The sequence below is a fragment of the Chelonoidis abingdonii genome, chromosome 22 (genome assembly GCF_003597395.2).
Source record: "Chelonoidis abingdonii isolate Lonesome George chromosome 22, CheloAbing_2.0, whole genome shotgun sequence".
Lineage (NCBI taxonomy): Eukaryota > Metazoa > Chordata > Testudines > Testudinidae > Chelonoidis > Chelonoidis abingdonii.
Window position 1 is genome coordinate 7883567 of NC_133790.1, and position 21731 is coordinate 7905297.

The 21731-nt window shown below is 49.6% G+C and overlaps 1 protein-coding gene across 2 annotated transcripts in view; it reads left to right on the forward strand.

Annotated features, from left to right (window-relative positions):
- HIP1R (huntingtin interacting protein 1 related) overlaps window positions 1-21731 on the forward strand; it is a 58448-nt gene that overhangs the window by 25689 nt on the left and 11028 nt on the right. For both annotated transcript variants that reach the window (XM_032800714.1, XM_075059968.1), the window contains 20 exons: window positions 1274-1337; window positions 2080-2222; window positions 3948-4004; window positions 4854-4934; window positions 5171-5247; window positions 6910-6971; window positions 8740-8880; window positions 10884-10941; window positions 11053-11128; window positions 12098-12235; window positions 13021-13079; window positions 13162-13234; window positions 13679-13862; window positions 14315-14403; window positions 14926-15042; window positions 15914-16015; window positions 17356-17550; window positions 18472-18619; window positions 19440-19526; window positions 20509-20616. In XM_032800714.1, coding sequence (XP_032656605.1) covers window positions 1274-1337; window positions 2080-2222; window positions 3948-4004; window positions 4854-4934; window positions 5171-5247; window positions 6910-6971; window positions 8740-8880; window positions 10884-10941; window positions 11053-11128; window positions 12098-12235; window positions 13021-13079; window positions 13162-13234; window positions 13679-13862; window positions 14315-14403; window positions 14926-15042; window positions 15914-16015; window positions 17356-17550; window positions 18472-18619; window positions 19440-19526; window positions 20509-20616 — 2059 coding nt within the window. Of the gene's footprint in view, window positions 1-1273; window positions 1338-2079; window positions 2223-3947; window positions 4005-4853; window positions 4935-5170; window positions 5248-6909; window positions 6972-8739; window positions 8881-10883; window positions 10942-11052; window positions 11129-12097; window positions 12236-13020; window positions 13080-13161; window positions 13235-13678; window positions 13863-14314; window positions 14404-14925; window positions 15043-15913; window positions 16016-17355; window positions 17551-18471; window positions 18620-19439; window positions 19527-20508; window positions 20617-21731 lie in introns of those variants that run through there.

Sequence of the window (21731 nt, forward strand, 5' to 3'; positions counted from 1 at the left end):
GGGGATTGGGGGGGGGGGGGGGGTGCGGGGGGGAGGGAATCTGTAGTTGTAGACAAGTATATCTGGATTTGGAGCCACTGAGACTGAGTGCAAATGGATGGCATTGTTTATAGTGTCAGTCTTCAGAGTAGAATTGTGTGATTTAGATTGGGGCATGTTGAAAGTGTTTAGACTCTTAAGGCATAGTTTAACCACCTAATAAAGATTGCAATCAGCATCACTCTCCTACCATTTTGCTGCTACTTTAATCACGTTGGCCTACACTTTGAGTTCTTTGGAATGGGTGTGGCAGCGGCTAATCCCATATTTATTTGTGGCCTGTTTTCCAAATTTTAGGAGTACAAACTACAAAAGGAGATCTGAGGAGAGATTGATGTAAGGAGACATTAAGGGAAATGCCATCAAAGCTGTGAAAAGAAGAGCTCTCTGTCTTGTCTCTTTCTCCAACAGAAGCTGTTCCAATGAAATATCACCTACTGTGTGAAAAGAAATAAACATACCATTGTTATGGTTAGATAAACAGCTCTGAAATTGGCATTTTGCTGTTATGCGTGTTTGCTCTGTAGACACCTATCTGAGTTATTGCTGAGAAAATGCAGTCTGTATATTTACTAGGATTATAGCAGCCATGGAGAATATCAATTGCTCTCATCAACTTGATTCCCAAATTCAAATGCTAGAATCTTTCTGGTCAGTGACCAGGCAAGACTCAAGATGGTTGTCAGATACAAAGATGAGGCTGTATTGTTGGTGGGTACAAAAGAAATCGTTTGAGATATGTCCTGAGCAACTCTTGACATCAACTCATTGATAAAGGGAACACTGAGAACTTAGTGCTTGGACATCAAGGCACAAGGCATCGTGGGTCTCAGGTCTGAGAGGCTCGCTTTTCAGACTATAACCAAGAAACTCTTTAAACATGAGACCTTACCGGAGGCTGAGCACAGGATTGGGAGACGGGAGGTGCTGAGTTCTAATCCTGCCTCTATTACTTAATATGTCCTGGGCCTTCGGACAAGTCACTTGCCTGCTCTGACCTTCCATCTGTACAGTGGGGTGAGGATACTCCTTGCCTAGAGATAGTCTAAGCCTGACTAGTTGAAATGCATGTTTGAAATGAAAGGTGCTGCTCCATGTGGCCAGGCAGTGTCTAGTGAATGACAAGGATCCAGAAACAGACCTGGTGCCTGAGATTTTTATGGACTAACAATGTTTGGCAGTAAAGGATTGTGCTGATTCTGCCTCTGACGTCTACTCTCTTCTCCCCACACAGGCTATGAGCATCAGCAAAGCCATCAATACACAAGAAGCACCAGTGAAAGAGAAACATGCCCGCAGTATCCTTTTCCTTAGCAAAGATGGTGACCCCTGTTTCTCAGAGGCCAGTACTGTGGCCAGTTTTCAAAAGGAGCTTTGTAATCTCATGGCCAGGTTTCTCTACACATCATCACGCAATTCCCAATTAGATCTCATATTTCAGGGTGTCTTTTAATTGCCCCGGGGATCAGACAGGAATTTCCCAATAGATGATGGGCGGTTTTGGGGAGTGAGGCAGGTGGGGAGGAGATATGCCTTCCTCTGAGTCATAGGTACAGTTCTGGGTAGGACACTGGACTTGGCAGACCATTGGTTTGATGTGGGATGGCATGTTACATGTTCCAGGGTCTTTGCTGTGATCAGTAAACATGCAGCACAGGAAGAAATATAACTTAAAATCATTTTCAGCCGCTCGCTGACACAGAGCAGGAGCTGGGTACAGAGGGGGTGAGGCAGTTCTGCTCTTTCCGTTGCTTGCAGGAACATGGGGTTGCACTTGGATGTCCCGCTGCCCGCAACACACTCCATTCCTAGGCCATCCTTTTGGTGTGCTGTCACACCAGGGTCCAACTGGAGGCCCTTTGTAAAAATAAAATGTAACATAAATTCGTGATTTGTGTTACTCAAACCCTGGCTCTTTTAATGAGATAAGAGTCGTAATGAGGAGCTGATTGGGATAAAGGAAACTTAGATAATGAGCATGTCTGTTTGGAATGGCTGCCTTGAGTTTCTACCTGTTCAATTACCTTGACGTCTGGAAAGGGATTATCTTGGGAACTCACCATGAGAAAGGAGCATTTACTTTCTGGTCGTACGCTATTGGCCTCCCCCTGCCCAGCAGCTCCATCCTCAGCTGGAAGTTCTGCCACGTTCTCCACAAAGTCCTGAGAGACGGGCATCCCAACGTAAGTGGCTCCTTCCCTTCCGCTTAATAATCATGTACTCTGCGTTCATAGAGTGTCTCTCATCCGTAGCTTTAAAAGCCCCTCATAAAGGAGGCTCCCTATCTAGCAGAGATGGAAACTGAGGCACAGAAAGTTGAAGTGACTTGCCTGACAGCACATGGCAAGTCAGTGGCAGATCCAGTAATAGAATCCAGGACTCTTGGCTCCCAAGTTGCTGGGACTGTAGGTTAGACTCTGAGTGCATAGGAGAGGGTAACCGATGCTCTCTGTTGCCTCTTGCTGGCTGGTGGGAGGGCAGAACTTTCCACTGTCATAGATGAGCATGTCCCCTACTTCACCAACCTGGCAGAAACCTGGCGAGGCATTTAAAAAGTCAGAGGGAAGAGAGGTATCAGAAATAGGAGAAAGCGTGTCTGGCTGGCCCAGTGACATTTTACAGTCTGAGCAGCCGGTGCAAGGTTGTCTGTGCTTAAGGAAGCCTTCGTGGGCTGCAGCATTTACTGATGTGTTTCTGCTGCTGAACTCCCTTCATTTCCTCTGCTGCGTATTAACACACTCCTCCAGTGAGGATCATTAATGTTCACCTCACATATATTCCAGAGCTCTCCTCCCTCACTACTCCATGCGCTGCTTCCTGGAGATCGGCGCCTGGCCCTCCAGTGAATACAAGGCTACAATTCACTGGCAAGGCCGGCTGCGATCAGCTGTGTCGTCTGTGAATGCTGAGGGCCTTGCTGGGGTCTCCTGTTCCACTACCACCCCTCTGTTTTTAATGTTTAATGCAAGGGGTTTGGGATGCAGCAGTGAGCTTGGGGAGGAGGCTTCTTCCTGGTAGCTTGTAGGCTAACCACAGGCTGATACCGACACTAGTGTTAGGTTGATTGTGTTGAGGGATATTCGAGCTTTGTGTTTTAAATACTTAGATCGCTAGCTCAGCACTTGGATACCAAGGTGAAAGGCACCTAGGAAAACCCTTAGCTAGATAACAATTCAGTGAAGCTTCCAAAAATGTTGCTAATCTTCACTACATTCAATTTAGTAAATCCTGAGTAAAGCAGTCACCCATCATAATGATTCTACATAGGCACTTGCCTAGTGCTTTTAACTGGTAGATTTCAAAGCACTTCTTGAAAGTAGGTGTCATTTTTCTTGTCATAGTTGGGGAAACTGAGTCACGGTGAGTTTGTAATTGGCCCAAAGTCACACAAGCAGAAGTGGGACTAGGACCTGGGTCTCCTGACTCCTAGTTCCCTACTCTGATTACTAGACCTGCTTCCCAATAAGCATCATTGTGTTTAAAGTGCTCTAACAGATTCTTTAAGAGTGTACACACCTCTTTCTTGGACCAGCCCCATTGTTTTTAGACTGAAACTTCAGCTCAGTCTCCACCTTCTGAGGACAAATGGGATCCATTCCTGGTTTCTGCTAGAGGACCAGGAGCCATTAGATCCATCCCTCCAGTCAAAAATCTTGTTGCCACTTTGAACCAGTTAAAATTTTCCCCTGGAATTTCCTTGTGTTGCTTCCTCACAATAGGCCAGCAAAGGGGGAACTGACAAATCCAGATCTGTACGGTGCAACAGATGAGGCTGAGAGGGGGTTGTAGACTGAAGTTTGGGAGGGGCAGTTCAGGGCAGGCTTGTCTTGATCCTCTTTTTTCCCTCCCTGTCCCCATACTCTTGAGCACGCAGGCTGTATGTCTGACCCCTCTGCCTTTTTCCCCAGGTTCTTCAAGACTGTCAAAGATATCGGAGTAATATCCGAGAGACAGGAGACCTGTGGGTGAGTTGCAACAATGGACTGTGCTGGCCACTGAAAGCCTTACATTGAAAAGGGGGGTAGAGCTGTGAGGCCTTTGGTGAAGTGCGGGGAATGGGGGTGTCCGTTGGTGAATGCTTTGTTTCTTAGTGGGGTGTTGAAGGGTTCTGTGTTGTGGCACGAAGGCTTTTGAGTGGTGGTTGGGTTACTATGAAAATAATTAAACATCACCTTAACGCTTGTAATCCCTAAACTGTAATCCCTAAGTAGCGAGGATTGCTTCACCTACCACTGAAGTGCGGCCATCTTGAGGAGTGAATGGAGCGCAGGAGCTTCCTGTAACACAGCAACTCTAGGGGAGGTTAGGACAGGAGGTGGGAGAGACTGTTGCATCTAACTGACACTGCAAAGGGTGGTAGGCTATAAATGTAATTGCCTGAATTGGAACTTGTCCATATTCTTCTCACGTTTGGATCATGAATAAAATGAAAGTCTTTTCCACCGTCGGCAGGGGATTGGGAGTGATTTACCCTTTGGAACTGAGCCAGTGATTTCTTCTTCCTGATGGGACTAGAAATGCAGTTCTGTTTGTGAATGAGAGCTGTATTTAGAGGCATGGGAGGTCCCGCCCTACTGTGCCCACAATTACATTTTTCTTCCTGGTCCTTTGGAGGCCAGATCCTCAGGTGGCAGAAATCAGTGGTGCTCATTTGACTTCAGCGGAGCTGCGCCTGTTTATACCAACGGAAAATCTGGGCCAAAGTTTGGAGACACTCTTCTCTTTGTTGGCTGAGTCCTGTTCAGCTGGGTGTAATGATGAATGTTTAGTGTCACCCACAGGTTTTCTAATGTTTTCCTAATATTCCTTGGCAGGGGCACTTGCATGACAGATATGGGCAGCTTGTGAATATTTATACCAAACTTCTACTCACCAAGATATCCTTTCACCTCAAGGTAATTGCATCTCCCACCCCCTCTGAAATTTTGACAGATTTTTGCTACAAAGCTGCTGTTCTCTTTCTCTTATTTGTTGACTTCACACTGTTCTGAGAGCGGGTATGAATATAAGATTAGGAAGAGCCATGACTGAGCAGGGATCTTAGCTTGAAATGTACCTATGTGTCTGGAGTGGAGGTGTGGGACCTGCCATAAAAATACTACTGAATTTATGAAGACTTTTCTTTTTGAAGCATCCTGACTTTCCCCCAGGCCTAGAAGTGACGGATGAGGTGCTAGAAAAGGCTGCTGGGACAGATGTGAATAACATGTAAGTTTCCTTTTAGATATTTAAAACCTTCTACAAAGCATAATGACTCTCTTTGTCCTGAGCACCATTAATGTAAATGGTGCATCCTGCTAATGAAATACTCCACATTAAAGTTCAAAGTGCTCTGTGTTGGAGACAGAGGCCAGCTTATTTTATTAGACTGATATAGCCATAAAATGCATCATAAATCTGAGCGAGGCAAACAGCGTCTTTGCACAGAAGCACCTTTGCGGAGTGCTGCGTGAGCTGTGAGCAAGACTGTTGTTCTTCGTTTATAAGTGGTAAGATGGTGCTGAGTGTAAATGCTGATGATACTCCTCCTGCAGGGAACTTCAGCCTCAGCCCACATCAGCCAATCCTTCCAGCCATGGGCCAAAGTGCAAATAAGCAAAGACCTGATTTTCAGAGGACCTGAGTACCTGCAGCTCTCATTGGAGTCCTGGGTGTTCTGCACCTCTGAAAAGCGAGTCCCAAAGTTCTGTCATCTTAAGCAGCACATCAAGAAACAGTCAGATCTGTTAGATTCTTTCCAAAGGGGGGCGGTGGAAGCCCTTTTCCTTGTCTCAAGACTGGACAGAGCTGTGGAAAAGACCCTGTCAGGAACAAGCTGGGATGGGAGGGTTTGCCTAAATGGCCCAATAGGGACATTCCACCTCTCTACCTCTGACTTCTGTGATCCCGATACCAAAGCCCATTTGTTAGGCAGATGGCAACCAGGACCCCGTGGTAAGAATGCCCAGATAGCTGCTTCCCAGAAGTCCCTAGGGGCCAATGGCTGACATTCTCTTATTCTGTGTGCACCAGAATGCAATGAAAAATAGCCCAATGGCTCCACTCCCAGCCTCATCTCATTCAGGTTGGGAACCCTCAGGAAGTGACTTGCGTACTGTAAGGAGTGGGCTGACCCTGTTGCACAGCAGGGGGGCTGATACCCCATCCTGCTTGTGGGTCGGACTCAGGGGGAAGAATCTGCTTCTCGCTCCATGGACGTGTTGGCCCTCTGCAGCATCTTGGGTCCTAATGGCAGTGCCTAACGGGTGGTAATAGAACAGTACTGTGCACTGGTGCTGGGGAAAGAGATTACAGCATTCTATGGTCCTGGCCCCAAACATGCACCTTCCTCTGCGTTACCACCGTGGTTGATAGCCTTTGCTGTGGAGTGCTTTAGTATTTTTTGGCAAAAGGGCACATAGTGCTGTAGTAATAATGGCTTCTCCAGGGATGAGGGAGGAAGGAAGTTTTGAGTGTTAGCACATTGCAGGAATGCTTCCCCTCCCGATGACAACACTGCAGTGCTAAACATAAGACAGCACCCTACGGTCATGGCCCCCAAACACAATGGAAACCCAGGGCAAGTAGCATATCATGTTGCACTGTTACTGCAGTATTACCAGGAGTTTATCTGGTACTGTAGTAATCCTCTCACTTGCTGGATGGCAGTTAGGTTTGTATTTATAGCCTGCTTGCTACCCCGGCATGGTGTGCCGATAGTAAAAAGAAATGACAGGAGCTGTGGTCTGAACAGTGCAGCTGACAGTGTTGTGAAGGTGTCTTACAATACTGTGCTGCTGAAGTATCGTACATCTTTTTTAAGAAGGGTTTCTATGCTGATCCTGACCTTGCTCTTCATGTAATGTGATGGGGGGGATTTTGTTTTTTCAGCTTTCAGCTCACAGTTGAGATGTTTGATTACATGGACTGTGAACTCAGACTCACAGAGTCAGGTAAGCAATGTGATGCTGTCCCCTACTGTTTGGGGTACTTTCTCCAGGCTGATGTTAGTTTCTCGTCTCAGTCAGTAATCAAGTGAAGAGCTCGTCTTTTCTCATCTAATAACGAGCTCCATAGGTGTTTAAAGTAGTCTTTCAGCTTTGTTTGCTTATAAACACAACTGTCTAAACAGGCCAATTTGGAGAAGATATTTAACAATCTGACTGCTTGTAGCAAACCTATATTGGCTCTGAACGATGACAAACCATGTGTGGTAGTGTTGGGAAAAGATGTATTTTTATTGCTCATTGATACAAAGATGTTAATTACATGCATTACGCAAAGCTTTTATTCCCATAAACCGGAGACTGCGGTCAGTAATGTATTCTGTATAAATATTCATTTTCCTTTCTGAAATGTCCTCTTTGAGAGCTGAAGGACTCGGCAAGTGGAAACAGCGAGGCTGCTTTTAGTTACTTGCCTAGTCTCATTCTGAAAGAATTTTTGATGACTTAAAATTTTTGTTTTTTATTTTTTTAACCAGCCAGGAACGTGCAGCTGGAGAGAGGGCAGGAAATGTAATATATTCTAATGGTCTTCACTTCCCGAGTGACTAAAAACACTTGATTCTCTTACTGTCTCCTCCAAGATGGTCGTAAATGATCCAATTATGCTGGGGGGGAAATTAAAACTGCCATTTTATAGTCACAAATACTTGAATCTGAACATAGAGGAAGTCGAAGTTGAATATTCTGGCTGGATTTCTGTAAAAGAAATGAAGAATTTTCTGACCATTGATGACATGGAGTTACAAAATCTACAATAATGGCAATCCAGTCTCATGGCCAGGGCATGAGACAATTCCAGCATGGAGCAGGAGGGAATCTTATACCCTCTTTGTTCTCATCACCTTTCACAATTGGTTACCTGCCCCTCTTCATTTGTAGCATCAAATATTGGCTGCTGCTTGAGGCGAGATATCTGAGTAGGTGGATGAGTGTGACAGAACAGTTGTCTTACATTGAGAATGAAAGCTAAAGAGGTTCTGCCCAGCTTGGTCTCAGTATCTTTAACCTCAAGTGCTTGGTGCCAAGCAGCCCCTGGAGAGAACCCAGGTAGTTCATAAGTGACTCTGAGAAGAGGTCTGAAAGCTCTGATTACAAGGAGGGGCAGCTGCTTTGCTCCCACTCGTCTAGTTCAGCTGCACTGGCCTTGCATGTGAACCAAGAGTTCAGTCCCCTTGTGGCAGGTAGAGACATGGACTTTGTAGTTAATTATAAAGCTTTGTAATCCAGGTAGCACGCTCCACTCTGCCCAATGGCAAGTTGAGTAAACAAAGACACTAGGGCTCCCAGCTGCAGGCTCAGTCAGAGTTACCGTATGCTGTTTCCCCAGAGTGACACCAGTCTGTACCTATCTGATCCAAGATCTCGCTAGCCACCCCAGCTGCACTCCAGTGGCTTTTAACTTGTCACACTGTAACCTGACACTGGGTAAAGACTTCATCTGTGCAAGTCTCACCCCATGTACCCGATTCAATTCTGCCTGGTAGCAGTATATAGACGCAGGCAGGAGTTGTCTGTGATCTGCCCAGTATTAGAAGCCAGAGCTCCTGCGTCCCAGCCCAGTATCTTAACCAGGAGGCTGTTCTTCCTCTCTTGGGAACAGCCTGTCAGTGAGACGCTTCTATCCTGCCTGAACATGCCCCTGGGCAGCCTGTATTTAACTGTACCTCTTACTAGATGAAACCATTGCAAAGTCCTAACCCTGCTTCCTCCGCAGTTCTCAGACAGCTCAACACCGCCATGGCCGTGTCTCAGATGTCATCTGTTCAGTGCAGGCTGGCTCCTCTCATCCAGGTGATCCAGGACTGCAGCCACCTCTATCACTACACCGTCCAGTTAATGTTCAAGCTCCACGCATGTGAGTCACCCGCTGTGCCTGATTTCCTGAAGCTTTGCCCCTCTGGCGTCTGAACTTGCTGTCGCATCTGCCACTTGTAGACACCACTGCACCTGTGGCAATTCAGCTTCTCTGGGTGCTGGGTTAAAGTCATTAACAGGTGCCAACCTGCAACAGCTTCATGTTGATAACACTCAGCTGGCTTTGTCTGAGGCACTGAAATGCCTTCAGTAGCTTGGCACCTTTCACCTCACTACACTGAAAAATATGTTCAGGCCCCTTGCCCCTTCCTCCACCCCAGCCTTTCTGACAGTGCCAGACGCTGTGTGGCTGAATATCTAATTCAGTGCACTACCCCCGGCTCAGGGGAGCCGTGGGGCTGTGCAAGCAGAGGCCGTGGGGAACTGGGTGCAGTTCAGTGGAGGTCAGACTAGGTGAGCTAATGGTCCCTCCTGCCCTTGGAATCTATGAGTCTGTTGTTTCAATGTCCAGTTGTTTCAGGCCCTGTCCATTCTGAGACCAGACCCATGCTGGCTGACAGCCCAGGGGTTAGCAGGGCTCTTGCATGAATTTTCTGGCTGGTGGGGACAGGTGCTTTCCTTCAGTGCTGTAGACTTAACGCCTATTGCTTGGTGTTAGAAAACGGTTCTGGAAGTAAAATTCCCGGTGCACCATAGTCAGGAAACAGCTGGAACTCTTCCAGCAATGGCTGCACTTAAAGATGGTTCTAGGCTGGAGCGGGTTCTGTTGGCTGTCACTGAGCGTTGGTAGGTGATTGCTAATATACAGTCCCTTACATGAGCCATTAATCTCTCTTTTTACCCCGGTGACTGGGGGTGCCAGCTATGCTATTAAAGCCCAAGTATTGGCTTAAGATAACTAAGTGCCCCATGGTGCATTTTGCAAACGTCTCCCTTCATGATGGTCTCTCACTGAGGCCATTTGCTTGATTTCATGGGCTAAGCTTCAGTTTCCTCTTGCTGGTAGAGTTAAAACCGTGATCTGCAGGTGACGGTTCTGAGCAGAGCAAGTCATTCCTATGCCTTTTAAAGGCCCTTCCCCCACTGTAAAGATACACTTTAATCCCAGAGCACCTTTCCCTGCAATCAGCTTTCAGTTTTCGTATCCCTGCAGCTCAGTAACACTATCAGGCTTGGCTGTGTGTAGGGAAGGTTTATAAAGTCCGCGCTCTGATTGTGGACTGTAGTCCACTTGTTTCCACTGCTGACTTTTTGACTAGCCCCTTGTTTGCAGTACATGCTTTGTTACTGGTTCCCCAGGGAGCAGCGAGGAAGGGTTTGATTTCATCTGGAGGTTGGGAACCCGAGTACTCAACATTCCCAGGAAATGTGAGAGGGTCAGAGCCCCGTCTCCTTTCAGCATCATGCTTCCCACTTGGATTCAAAGATCAATTTGAGCTTGGCTGAAACACAAATGGCCGTCTCCCACCCTGCATTCCTAATTTCCAGGCCAAGCTTTTATGGACAAACTTAATGAAATGTACATTTCTTGAACACTTTGGACTCTGAGAGTAACTTCCCCCTGAGTAGCCCAGCGTGATTCACAAGCACTTGCTAGCTAAGCCTTCCAGTGTCCCATGAGATGTAAAAGAGATCTAGCAACAGCTGCAGCCACAGCTCGAGTGGAACACAGCAGAATTCCTGTGTCACTTTCATCTGACAGGCAACAGGTTGGATTCCCATTGAGACATCAATAACTAAACTGCATCTCCAGATGTGAAAATGTCTGGGGACTGGCTTTAGCCCCTTGACCCTACCTGGATTTTTTTTTTAAAGTAGTTTGTGGTCAGATCACATTTTAGTACATTTTCTCCAGAGTGTTCAGAGGTCTCTTTCTCACCCAGTATGTCACGGGCAGTTTCTTCCAGCTGGTTGGACCAGGTGTATGGAAAGGTCCTTTCCCAGCTGAAGCATTGAGTGATACTGTGCTTTGTGCGCTGACTTAGCACCTGCTGTGTTTATCAGGCTGGGCTGGTAATTCCTTTATCTCCTCGACTGTTCTAGGTCTGCCAGCTGATACGCTGCAAGGTCACCGAGACCGGTTCCACGAGCAGTTCCGCAGGTAACGAAGGGTGCCCTAGCACGGGGCAGTGACTTGCAGCTGTTCTGAATGCTCCATTCACCAAGGCTCCCAATACTCCCATTTTAATGATTTTCATTTTCTTCTCTCTAGCCTCAAAAACTTCTTTAAAAGGGCTTCAGACATGTTGTACTTCAAGCGGCTCATCCAGATCCCCAGGCTGCCAGAGGTACCATCCGCTTTCCTTACTGCGTGCTGATGTCTTTTGACACGAAACCAGAAACATACACGACACTTTACAGAATACCCAGAAACAGAGTCCCTGCCCCAAAGGCCTTGCAGTCTATTATGTGCGTGCGGTGCCTGGGAAGCAGAGTGCTGTAGTGAGGGCTCTGAAAAAAGAAGGCTTGCCAGGAACCCAAGCCAGGCGCTTCAGGGTAGAAAATGGGTAACCCTGTTGATCTCAGTTCCCTAAGGGCAACTCATGGCTCTCCAGGTGTCCAAATGCACCTCAAAGTCCAAGAGCAAGGGAATTCAGAGCTAAAGGTGCCTCGCTTGAGCGTTAATTCTCCCTGTAACAACGGCCTATTGCAAGCTGCTCACAGCAATGCAGGGAGTGTGTCCTGTGTCCTGCAGTCTCTTTATTTCAATAGTCTGAAGTCTTCAGCTTCAGCAATGAATTTCCTTGATTGGCTCCACGTTCAGAGAGAGGGAGTATTGGCTGATCTAATGGCCGGAATGATGCCAGACATCGAAAGCCTGTCTTGTTCCCATTGACTTTCAAAGGAAGGCAGCAGTACAAGAGGCACCACAGAAAACCAGCAGGGAGGGAGATGTCCACTTCAGGGGTTTCCCCGTTTTTTCACTCTGCAGGCCACTCTGTAAGTGAGAGCGAAACACTCGTTGGATCTGGCCCTGCTGCCTGGTTCTCAAAAGTGTTCAATTCCAGAGATCATCAGGAATGGCTCTGCAGATGTCAGTGGCCCATGGGCCATAGAATGAGAACCACTGGACAACTATCTTGTTCTCTCTCATACCCTGAGGTGCTGAAGCACTAACAGAACATAGTCATGATGGTTCCTGGTACCCTCCTGATCTATCAATGTGCTCACCCCAACTGGGGCTGTACTCCGGGTGCCCTATTCAGTTCAGTGCACCACAACCAGGTGAAACGTTTGGTTTTCTGTTGTCTTGACAGAGCCCCCCTAACTTCTTGCGGGCATCTGCCCTGGCAGAGCATGTGAAACCGGTGGTTGTCATCCCCGAGGAGGCCCCTGAAGACGAAGAACCAGAAAACTTAATCGAGATCAGTACGGCTTCTCCAGTGGAACAGCAGGTGGGAGCTCAGAGATTCTTCTCAGGGGTGTGTTGGAAAGGCAAGAAAACCAAAGTCTGTCTGGAGTGCTAAAAGTCTGTGTTAATCTCCATTCCAAGACACTGAACACTAGGAACGTTGCTTAAAAATGGAATTGGAGCGAGCCACATGCTCTTCTTTGCACTCCGTACAGTAACTTCTACAGTATTTCCGGCAATCTGTGTAGCTATGCTGAAGTCTTGGCCTTGTTAGTTTCCCTGGACAACCTTGGTCGGGACTCTTCCTCTCCTCCCACATGGCTGCCTGCTCCTTGTTTTGAACAGCTGGTTACAGCTGAGGCTAGGCATCATTCTGTATAATATGGCTGGGTTGGGTGTCAGGATTTGGGAAGGGCAGGGAAGTTGATGGCAGCATGGGATGCAGACCCAGGGATTTAGAAAGCTCCTTGCCTTCTAATTTGGAAGGACACTGATGTTTAACAATGTTTTCAAGGACCATGGGGATATTTTTTTCACACCATTGCAATCTGAGACCCTTGGTTTGTCATGGAAGCTGTTGGGGTGGATGAGGCTCAGTAGGGAGTAAGTGGCATGAATTGGGCTCTCTCCCACAGCCAGGATATTGGGCTTCTTGCAGCTGTTGTCTCTGGCTTTACTGACCGCTTGTGTGCAAAACATAACCTGGCCACCTTCCCAGACTTTCTGTGACTGGTTTCCAGGCGACCGAGGCCTAATCTGACTTAGGCCAACCCCTGTCAGACACTTTGAAGGGCTGAGCTTAACTTGGGTGCCATCTTTCTTTTGCAGAACGTATCGGATATATTTGAACAGACCTTCGGCCCCCCCAATGGCGTTCGGGATGACAGGTGAGGGGGATGGTGGTCAGCTGATGCTAGGAGGGAGCTGCTGCTTTCTGGGCTAGTAACGAGGCTCATTCTTTATTCCCAGGGATCTCCAAATTGAAAACCTAAAGAAAGAAGTGGACTTGCTTCGGGCTGAGCTGGAGAAAATTAAACTGGAGGTAAAGCCTGGCACTGCGGTGAGTGGGGTGGAGGAGGAAGAACCCAGTCCTGTCCCCTGCCACTGTACTGTGTCCTCTCATGTTAGAACTTTCCGGATTACCACAGCTGCATGACAGGCCTGGAATCCATTTGATGAATATTGTCACCAGTTGGGTGTCTCAATGTACTGGGGAGAAGAGAATTTTGCTGTTAGAAAAATATATTCCTCTCCAGTTGGATCTAGTGGCCATTCCCAGAGATCCTATGTCAGATTGTGCGTTTTAGCATATTAGCTGAGGACTTCACAGGCCAATGTAGACTCTGGGGAATCCAGGGCAGGCCATTGCCAGAGTCATTGTCAAAGCCACCCCTAGCACTCTGGAGTGCCTGGCCCCCAGCCCTGTGCTCAGTCCGTGCCAGGCTCGCTGAATCGGGTGGGTAACTGCAGGTGCCTGTGTCTGTAGGCTCAGCAGTACATCACGCAGCTCAAGGCCCAGATCAACAGCCTGGAGGCTGAGCTGGAGGAGCAACGGAAACAAAAGCAGAAAGCTCTGGTGGATAACGAACAGCTCCGGGATGAGGTGGAGCAACTGCAGAGGGCACAGCTGGAGAGCAGCCGAACACAGGGGCTTTACGTTGAAGCTGAAAGTAGGTGACAGCGTCAGAGATTCCAGAGAGAGAAGGAGAGTGTGAGCTGAGGGGCCTAGAACTTAAATAAACCTTTGACGCCCATGGGTGGCTGAATCCAGGGCTGTGGTGTTGGGTCTGTTCCTTGCGGAGAGGATGTTCCCTGTAGCCATTCATTGCTTGGTCAGGAACAGCTCCAAACCCGGCCGTGTCACTATGAGGAGCTGCAGTGTGTTTGACCAGATATTTTGAAGGGAAATGCCATTAGCTGCTTATGTCAAAGTGATGGAAACAAACTGGCTCGAACTGTTTAAGAGGATGCCCCTGTGTTTAGCAACTAGCCTCTGCTGTTCTTTTCCCCTGTGTGTGTGAGTCGCTGTGGGTTAAAAGGCTGGTTAGTACTGAATCACCAGGGTGCAGAGCCTGGAGTTCCTGGGTGTAACAGACACTGGGAATGTTCTTGTCTCTGCCAGAGAAAGCCAGCGCCACGGAAATGCGCTACGCCAAGCTGAAAGAGAAACACAGCGAACTCATCAACACGCACGCAGAGCTGCTGCGAAAGGTGAGGGCTGGCTCATGTGGCTACAGGAGTGTTAGGGCTTTAGCGGAGCCAGAGGGTGTCACAGAAATGAGCTTGTATATTTTTCTCTCCCTGTTCCACTCCCCTGCTGCCACTGCCTGTCTAGCCCTGGCCTCTTTTCTGTCTGTCTCTGCAGCCTCGATACTGTTAATTCAAGACCCCCTTCCTGCCATCTTCAGTCTTTCTATGTCTCTCCATGACCCCTTTATCTTTTCTCAGGCCTGTCAGTTTCTTTCTTTCTGTTACCTGTGGCATTTTGGGATATGTACTTTGTATGAAAGGTGTTGTCCAAAATACAGATCCTGCCAGGGCTCATTGGCCTGTAAAGAGGTGAAGGATTGAATGAGGAATTTGGAAACTGGAATTTGAATTGACTGGATTGAATGAGGCATGAAACGCTTTCAACCCTAGCAGTGGTGCTTGGATGTTCCCCACCCCTGCCCCTCACACACAAACACCCCGTTATACCGAAACAACTCTCCAATCCTCCTCTCTTGTGCTCAGAATGCAGATACTGCCAAGCAACTAACAGTGACGCAGCAGAACCAGGAAGAAGTGGCTCGTGTCAAAGAGCAGCTGGTGTTTCAGATGGAGCAGGTGAAGCGGGAGTCGGAGATGAAGGTACGTCTACTCCTGCCCAAAGCTCTGCCCTGGTTTTGACCAAAATAGCCTTGAGGGCTGATCTTGTTCCTGCAGGAATGAATGTGCACGTGTTTGTGAGGTGTGTTGCTCCTACACACGCAGGCATCTTCGCTGGTTTGGCAGCCACAAAATAAGAGGCTGCGTTGAGATCAAGTGATCATCTCTGGCCTGATTTCTCTGAGGTGCTGAGCACCTGCAGCACCTCAGCAGCCTGTCCTGAACCTTGAGGTCAATGGAAGCTGGGAGCGCTCAGCAGCTCTGAAAAATCAGCCCCTGGCATTTATATTTTTCAGCACAGCTGCCTGAACGAATGGGACTGAAATTCCCCAACCCTAGCCCATGGCGACTAGCCCATGGCGTGTGTGATGGATGCACAGTCGAGTACTCATCCTTGTGTCCGGTACATAGCCTGCCCTCTGCCTTCAGGGGCAATTAGTGATTCACACCCTTCCTAACAACCTGGGTTTGCATCACTCAGGTTGTCGCCGCCCAGATTCCTTGGCAGTCAGGTTGTTTATAGGCACATTTCACCCACATCTCCTCCAGAGTCATTGTCCATCTATCCATGAAATCTCCAGGGTGGGTCTAAATTTTCAGACATGACTAAAGATTATGGGAGCTCAGCTAGGCACTATAAAGGGGTCTGGTATTCAGAACATGCTGAGGTCTCCAATAAAATCCCAATCACTTCTGGAAAACGTAAGCCTCTGTTTCTTTAAGCAGTTGGGCTGCCCTGCCCGTGGCCCCCTGGGTTCAGAGCTGTAGAAAGCCATTGTCTAAGTGGGCACAGAAGTAAAACTGGAGTGCTATCCTGATGCCTTCTCTGATTCCCGTCTGTCTGCAAATGTAGCTTGAAGACCAGACCTTGCAGATGGAGCAGCTGAAGAGAGAACTGGAAGCCAAGAAAGAAGAGCTGACCCAGATTCAGAGTTCGCTCAGCCATTCCAAGCAGGTACATGGCCTAGATGGTAGGAATGTGCCCACAAAGGGGACTGCTTTTTCGAGGTGCTGAGCACCTCTGGGAATTGGACTCCAAGCAGAATCCTGCCTGTAAGAGAGTGCTCGGTGCTGCATTTCAACTGTGGGGGACTTTCTGGCATCCTTGTGACAGGCTGGAGAAGGAAATGAAGAATGCCTGCCCCGTGCGTTTGTGTAGATGACCACACAATACATTGGCAGACTTCCCGCTCCTCTTAGGCAGCATTTCAGACCCACAGGGCACCAGGCAGCTGCTCCCACTCAGATCTTGGAGATCTCCTCTCCCCCTCCCTACGCTCATTAAAACCAGGTTCTCTGAGTGCACGATCCACCAGGTGGTGACCTGAATATACTGCAGAGGCTGCACAGGCTGTCAATGGACTTCAGCTTGCAGAATTGGAGTTATAAGGAACGTGGATAAACCGCGAGAGCTTTACCCTTGTGCCAACCCCTCTATTGCGAATAAAAGGGCTGGAATGGCATAAAGGGGCCCTAAAAGGCCCCTCTCCCTCCAGGGGTGGAGTTCCACAGCACAGTCCTGTGTAGGACAGCTATAAGGCTCCTTCCTGAGCCCCCCTTTGCAAGTCTCAGCAGAGTGGGCCTGGGTTGAGGTACAGCATGAGGCAGCCCGGGGAGTCTGCTGTAACTTAGACCCCACCAGGACCGTCCCAAGTTACAGCGGAGGCCAGGCCAGCCCTGGAGCAGCCCAGGATTCAGAGGTCACAAAGGTGACGTAAAGCTACTGTAGGCCGACTCGCCCTGGGCTGGGAGTTCTGTGCTGCACCTCTGAGGTGAGCAGCACAGAATCTCCCCCCAGATGCTGTATGGGGAGGCGCTGGTTCGGGAGATTCATCATGGGCTATACATCTTTCATGTCCAGGTCCCCTGACTCCAGTGGCTCTGGCTGGCTGTCCAGTGGCCTGTGTGTAAATGAATTTGGTGGGTCCCAGGCCCATTCCCATTTGGTGCACGTCCTCTTCACGGAAGCCACCACTGAACTTGGTGCTAACTAGTTGAGAGGCCAAGGCCATGGTGATCTCACGCCACCCCGTGCTGCTCTCTCCAGGAGAACAGTCTGAGGGAAGCTTGCCCTGCTGCTGGATAACAGGAGGGGTCCCTCAATGCTTTCTAAATTCCTTCCCAGATCTTTAGAAGGCCAAGAATCCCCCATGGCTGGCTGGCCCAGGCTGGCATCGGTTGTCATGCGGGTTAGTTGGTACCTGGTGCCTACTGGAGCAGGCAGAGATTTGTGCTGAGGGCTTGGATTGTGTGTGAGTAGTTGTGAGACCCTGGCTCTTCCCGCTTTGTTTTCAGGCTGGCTCCGAGCTCCACTCTCAGGTGGAAGCCCTGCATGCTGAGAAGGACTCGCTGAGGAAGTCGGTGAGCGAGAAGGAGTGTGAGCTGCTGTCTGTAAAGGGCCTGATTCAGGAGAAAGAGCTGCTGTTGAACCAGGAGGCAGAGAGGAGTGCTAAAGAAATCAGGGAGCTGCAGGGGAAACTCATGGAAAAGGTACTGGGGAGAAAAGTTTAGGGTCTCAGGGCAGAAGCCCCTTTCCCAAGCATGCCTCGGAACCTGGGGCCTCGAGTGATGCGCATGGAGAGAAAAGAGCCAGGCAGGAGGCTTAGCTAATGTGGAATGAATCTATCTAATGCCAAAGAAATCACTTTGTGGTCAAACTGCATATGTCACGTGGCTGACATGGCGAACCCCTTACAGCCTGAATGGTCACTTGCAGTGACACAGCTTCTCTCATGGACAGATCAGCAATAAACAAAGCCCCTCCACATCTCTGCCCATCTGGGAGGGTGTATTGCCCAGCGGTCAGAGCAGTGAACTGGGAGTTTGTTCTTGACTCTGCCATTAATTTGGGCTTCGTATGATCCTGCAATGAAAGACCATCTTTGCCTGCTGAATATCCCCAAGATTCACTGGCCCCATGTCAGATAACCCCCTGGCCTGCTGAAGCCCGTTTCTCATTTCCTCTCCTGGACGGTAGCGTAGTGTGGCTGCCGTGTGGGTGAGGGGCAGGAGTGGGAGGGAAGAGGGGCTCCAGCCTGAGCCCGAACATCTACACTGCAATTAAACAGCCCCTTAGCCTGAACCCTGTGAGCCCGAGGCAGCTGGCATGGGCCAGCTGCGGGGTTTTAACTGCAGAGTAGACATACCCTAGATTCTCTTTTGGGCTCTGCTACAGACTCCCTGTGTGGCTTTGGGCAAGTCACTGTACCTCTTCTCCTCAGTTTCCCCATCTGTGAAATGGAGGTAATACTTTCCACCAGCCTCTGGAGCACTCTCTGTAAAGCCCACTGAGACCCTGGGAGGAAGGCCACTGTGGATGGGAAATGATTATTGCAGAGGTGGACAGCTGCAGGCTGTGAGGGACTCCGAGACCCTGCAGCATGTGTAATGTCGTTTGTTTATAACCTACAGAAAAACCAGGAGCAGAGCCTCCAGCAGAAGCTTCTGAATGACCAGTTTGGTATGCTCCAGGGGACGGTGAAGGAGGCAGAGAACATCATCCAAGACGCCATTGCCAAGCTGGATGACCCCTTGCACATCCGATGCATCAGCTCTCCAGGTAGGGAGCTGTTCGACCAACGGCTGTTGGCAGCCAGGGAGAGCCGAGCTTTGCAGATGCGAGGTGGCTCTGTGCCTTCTTCCTGGCAGGTGGGTGATGCTGCCCCATAAGCCTCCCTGGCACTGTCTTCTTGGCTAAATATTGAGCCTGAGGGGTTCTGGGCTGCTTGGCTTTCCCTGGGGTGAATTATCTGCGACATAGAATTTTCCTTCTTTTGTGAGTCAGACCCTAATACTGCTTGAACGCACCCTTTGGCTTAGTCAGCTGGACACTTGTTGGAGTGCGAGGAGCGGGAAGATCCCCTCTAGAAGGGACAGGTAATGCTGATTCCGCCCTCGGCCCCCATCTGGCCAGCTGAGCCGCGGCAGAACAGCTTGTTAGCGCTGCTTTCTGTGCCCTTGTGGGTGTCCAGGCTTAGATGCCAGGCTCAGATGCAGGTCTGGAAATGGCTCTTCGCGCCAAATTGCTGCAGGGCTTTCTGAACCAGGGGGCTCAGGTCAGCAGCATCTTTCTCACGGCTGAAAGAGTGTTGGGCTTCATAAACAGGAGGCATCTCAAAATAAGTGTAGTACTCAAAAGGCCCCCGATTGGATGGCGACTCCTTGCTCCGTACTCGGAGGTATTCTTTTATTAATGCAGTCAAACTAGGACAGCATGGCCCGTAAAGCCAGGAACAGGTTAATTCTCCTGACGGGGGCCTCGCTGCAACATCCAGACCCTCCAGAGCTTTGGGCTGTTCAGACAGGTACATGGCCTTGTTCAGGCCCATGTCCCACATAATCCCTTCCTCACCTTCACTTGACCCTTGGTATCGTTGCAGATTACCTCATCAGCCGGGCGCAGGCAGCCCTGGAGTCTGTGAACTCCTTGGAGAATGGGCACGGGCAGTATGTGACCAACATGACAGGTAAAGGTGCCTGGACCATGAGTCTGGATCGGAAGCTGGCACCAAGGCCAGTCCCGCAGGAGAGCACGTCTGAAATGGGCAGACTAGGAAGTTTGGGCGGGGTCGCTGTGATTTGGTCCAGACCTGAACAGTTCCGTGTGCTTAATGTGTCTGTGAAATCCATGGGGTGTAAATAAAGAAATAAATCGCATGGTGACGGGCCATGTTCAATACCCTGGAGTGCTGAGAGGCTGGGCTCCCCGCCTGGGAGGGAGGAGGTGGGGGAGTTAGGCATTGCGAGCACTGGAAACTTTCTGGTTGTGGGTGGGTTGGGGAGCGTGGGATGTGATGGCCCTACGCTGTCATTTCTGCGAGCCCAGAGCTCTGACAGGCCCATTTTAATACATGCACATGAATTAACGAATGAGGCTTTTCTTGTGTTCAGGGTATTCAAGTCCCAACCTCTCTATCTGGGAGCTAAGGATTAGTGTTCCCAGACTGGAGGACGCTGAGACTTGGAGGGATTAAGGCCAAAATTGTTCAGCCTCCTAAATTCATATTTAGGCTCCCACGGGTGGGATTTCCGAAGGGAGCCGAGTGACTTAGGTGCAGATGTCCCTTTGGCCTCGACATCAGGCTCCAGTTCGTGCAAAGGCTGGCCAGGGTGATTTTACGCAGGGTCACCCAGGAATCAGTGCTGGAGCTCGGGCTAGGGTACAGGAGTCCCTGGCTCCCAGGTCTGTGCGTGAACTCCTCTGCGCTCGTCAGGCAGTTACCAATTCACCGTCTGTCCCTGCTCTGAGCATTGGTGCTTTGGACACTGCTCTGGGGGTCGCTGACAAACGCTTGGTGTAGGAGAGGAGAAGGGCGAGCCGATGGCCAGCAAGCAGGCAACTTCCCACCTAGAATGCTCCCCGAAATGTTTAGCTGGCGCAGGGACCTTTGCGTGAGAGCATCGGTGTCCAGTGCTCACTCTGCGGCCTGTCTCTCTTTGTTTCTATAGATGCCACTGGGTTGGTGGCGGCCCTGGCCCAGTTTGCTCACTTGGCCGCCGACACCATCGTGAATGGCAGTGCCACATCCCACATGGCACCCACTGACCATGCCGACAGTGAGTAACGAACCCAAAGCCTGCTTCAGGTGCTTTCAAAAACCCTGGCGCAGTTAGGACTGGCACCAGGCAGGCAGCCCTGTGTCCTGTTTACTCCCAGGGCAGCCACGGTGTAGCCTGGGCCAGTGCAGGATCCTCTCAGTACCCTGCTGAGGTGCCTTCAGCCTGATGTGCGAGATTGCCCTAGTGGGAACAGGGGACTTCCAGTCAGGCCTTGGTCTCTCTGCCAGCCTGGTGCCCTCTAGTGTCCTTTAGTGCCAAAGGTGCTGGTAGCTTGTGTGATGGAGACACTGAACTGAGACCCAACCAGCTAAGACATCTAATGCCTTGTAGTGACAAGTTCACGGGCCCTCCCCTGCTCTCAACACTTCCCCAGATTTCCAGCTTCACTTAATCAGCAGATGCCAGAGGTTGATGCAGGTTTGAAAACAACTCACTCCTCATATGTCTCTGGGCCCCCCCAACCCACATGGAATGCGGGAGTGTGGCAGGGCCCACTGTTGCTATCGCACCTGGCTGATGGAAAGAGGATGTGCACGTGCAGCCGGTACTTTCTTGTGCCGCTGCGGCCCTAGCACGGTGAGGGGCACATCTGATGATGAGCAGGAAGGTTCGTGTCTGCTGGAGGGGTTTTGAGTGACTCACTATGTCGTGGTTAGGGCTGGGGAGAGCAGATCTGACTAAGTGGCTCTCTACAGTTACTAAATGTGGCGCAGGCTTCAGCAGATCTTCCTTTCTGTTGTCCAGACATGCACTAATTGAATGTTACGGGCAATCTTCCTTCTTTGCCAAGGATGAATGCAAAGCCTTCCCTGAAGCAGGCTGTCCCTTATTTGGTATGACTATAGCACCTCGCTATATCAGCGCTGCACTGTGCAAACATGTAGTGAGAGTCCCTGCCCCAGAGAGCTTCCTTTTGAGCTAGACAAGATGGACAAAGGATGGGCAAGAAAACAGACCCAGAGAGACAATGTGACTTGCTGAAGGACACACAGCGAGTTAGTGGCATAGCCACCCATGTCTTCCAAGCACCAGTCCAGTGCTCTGGCCACTAGGCCACACTACCTCCCTATTTCCTGCCTCACCTTGTTTGTTCACCTGACTCTCTCCTAGGG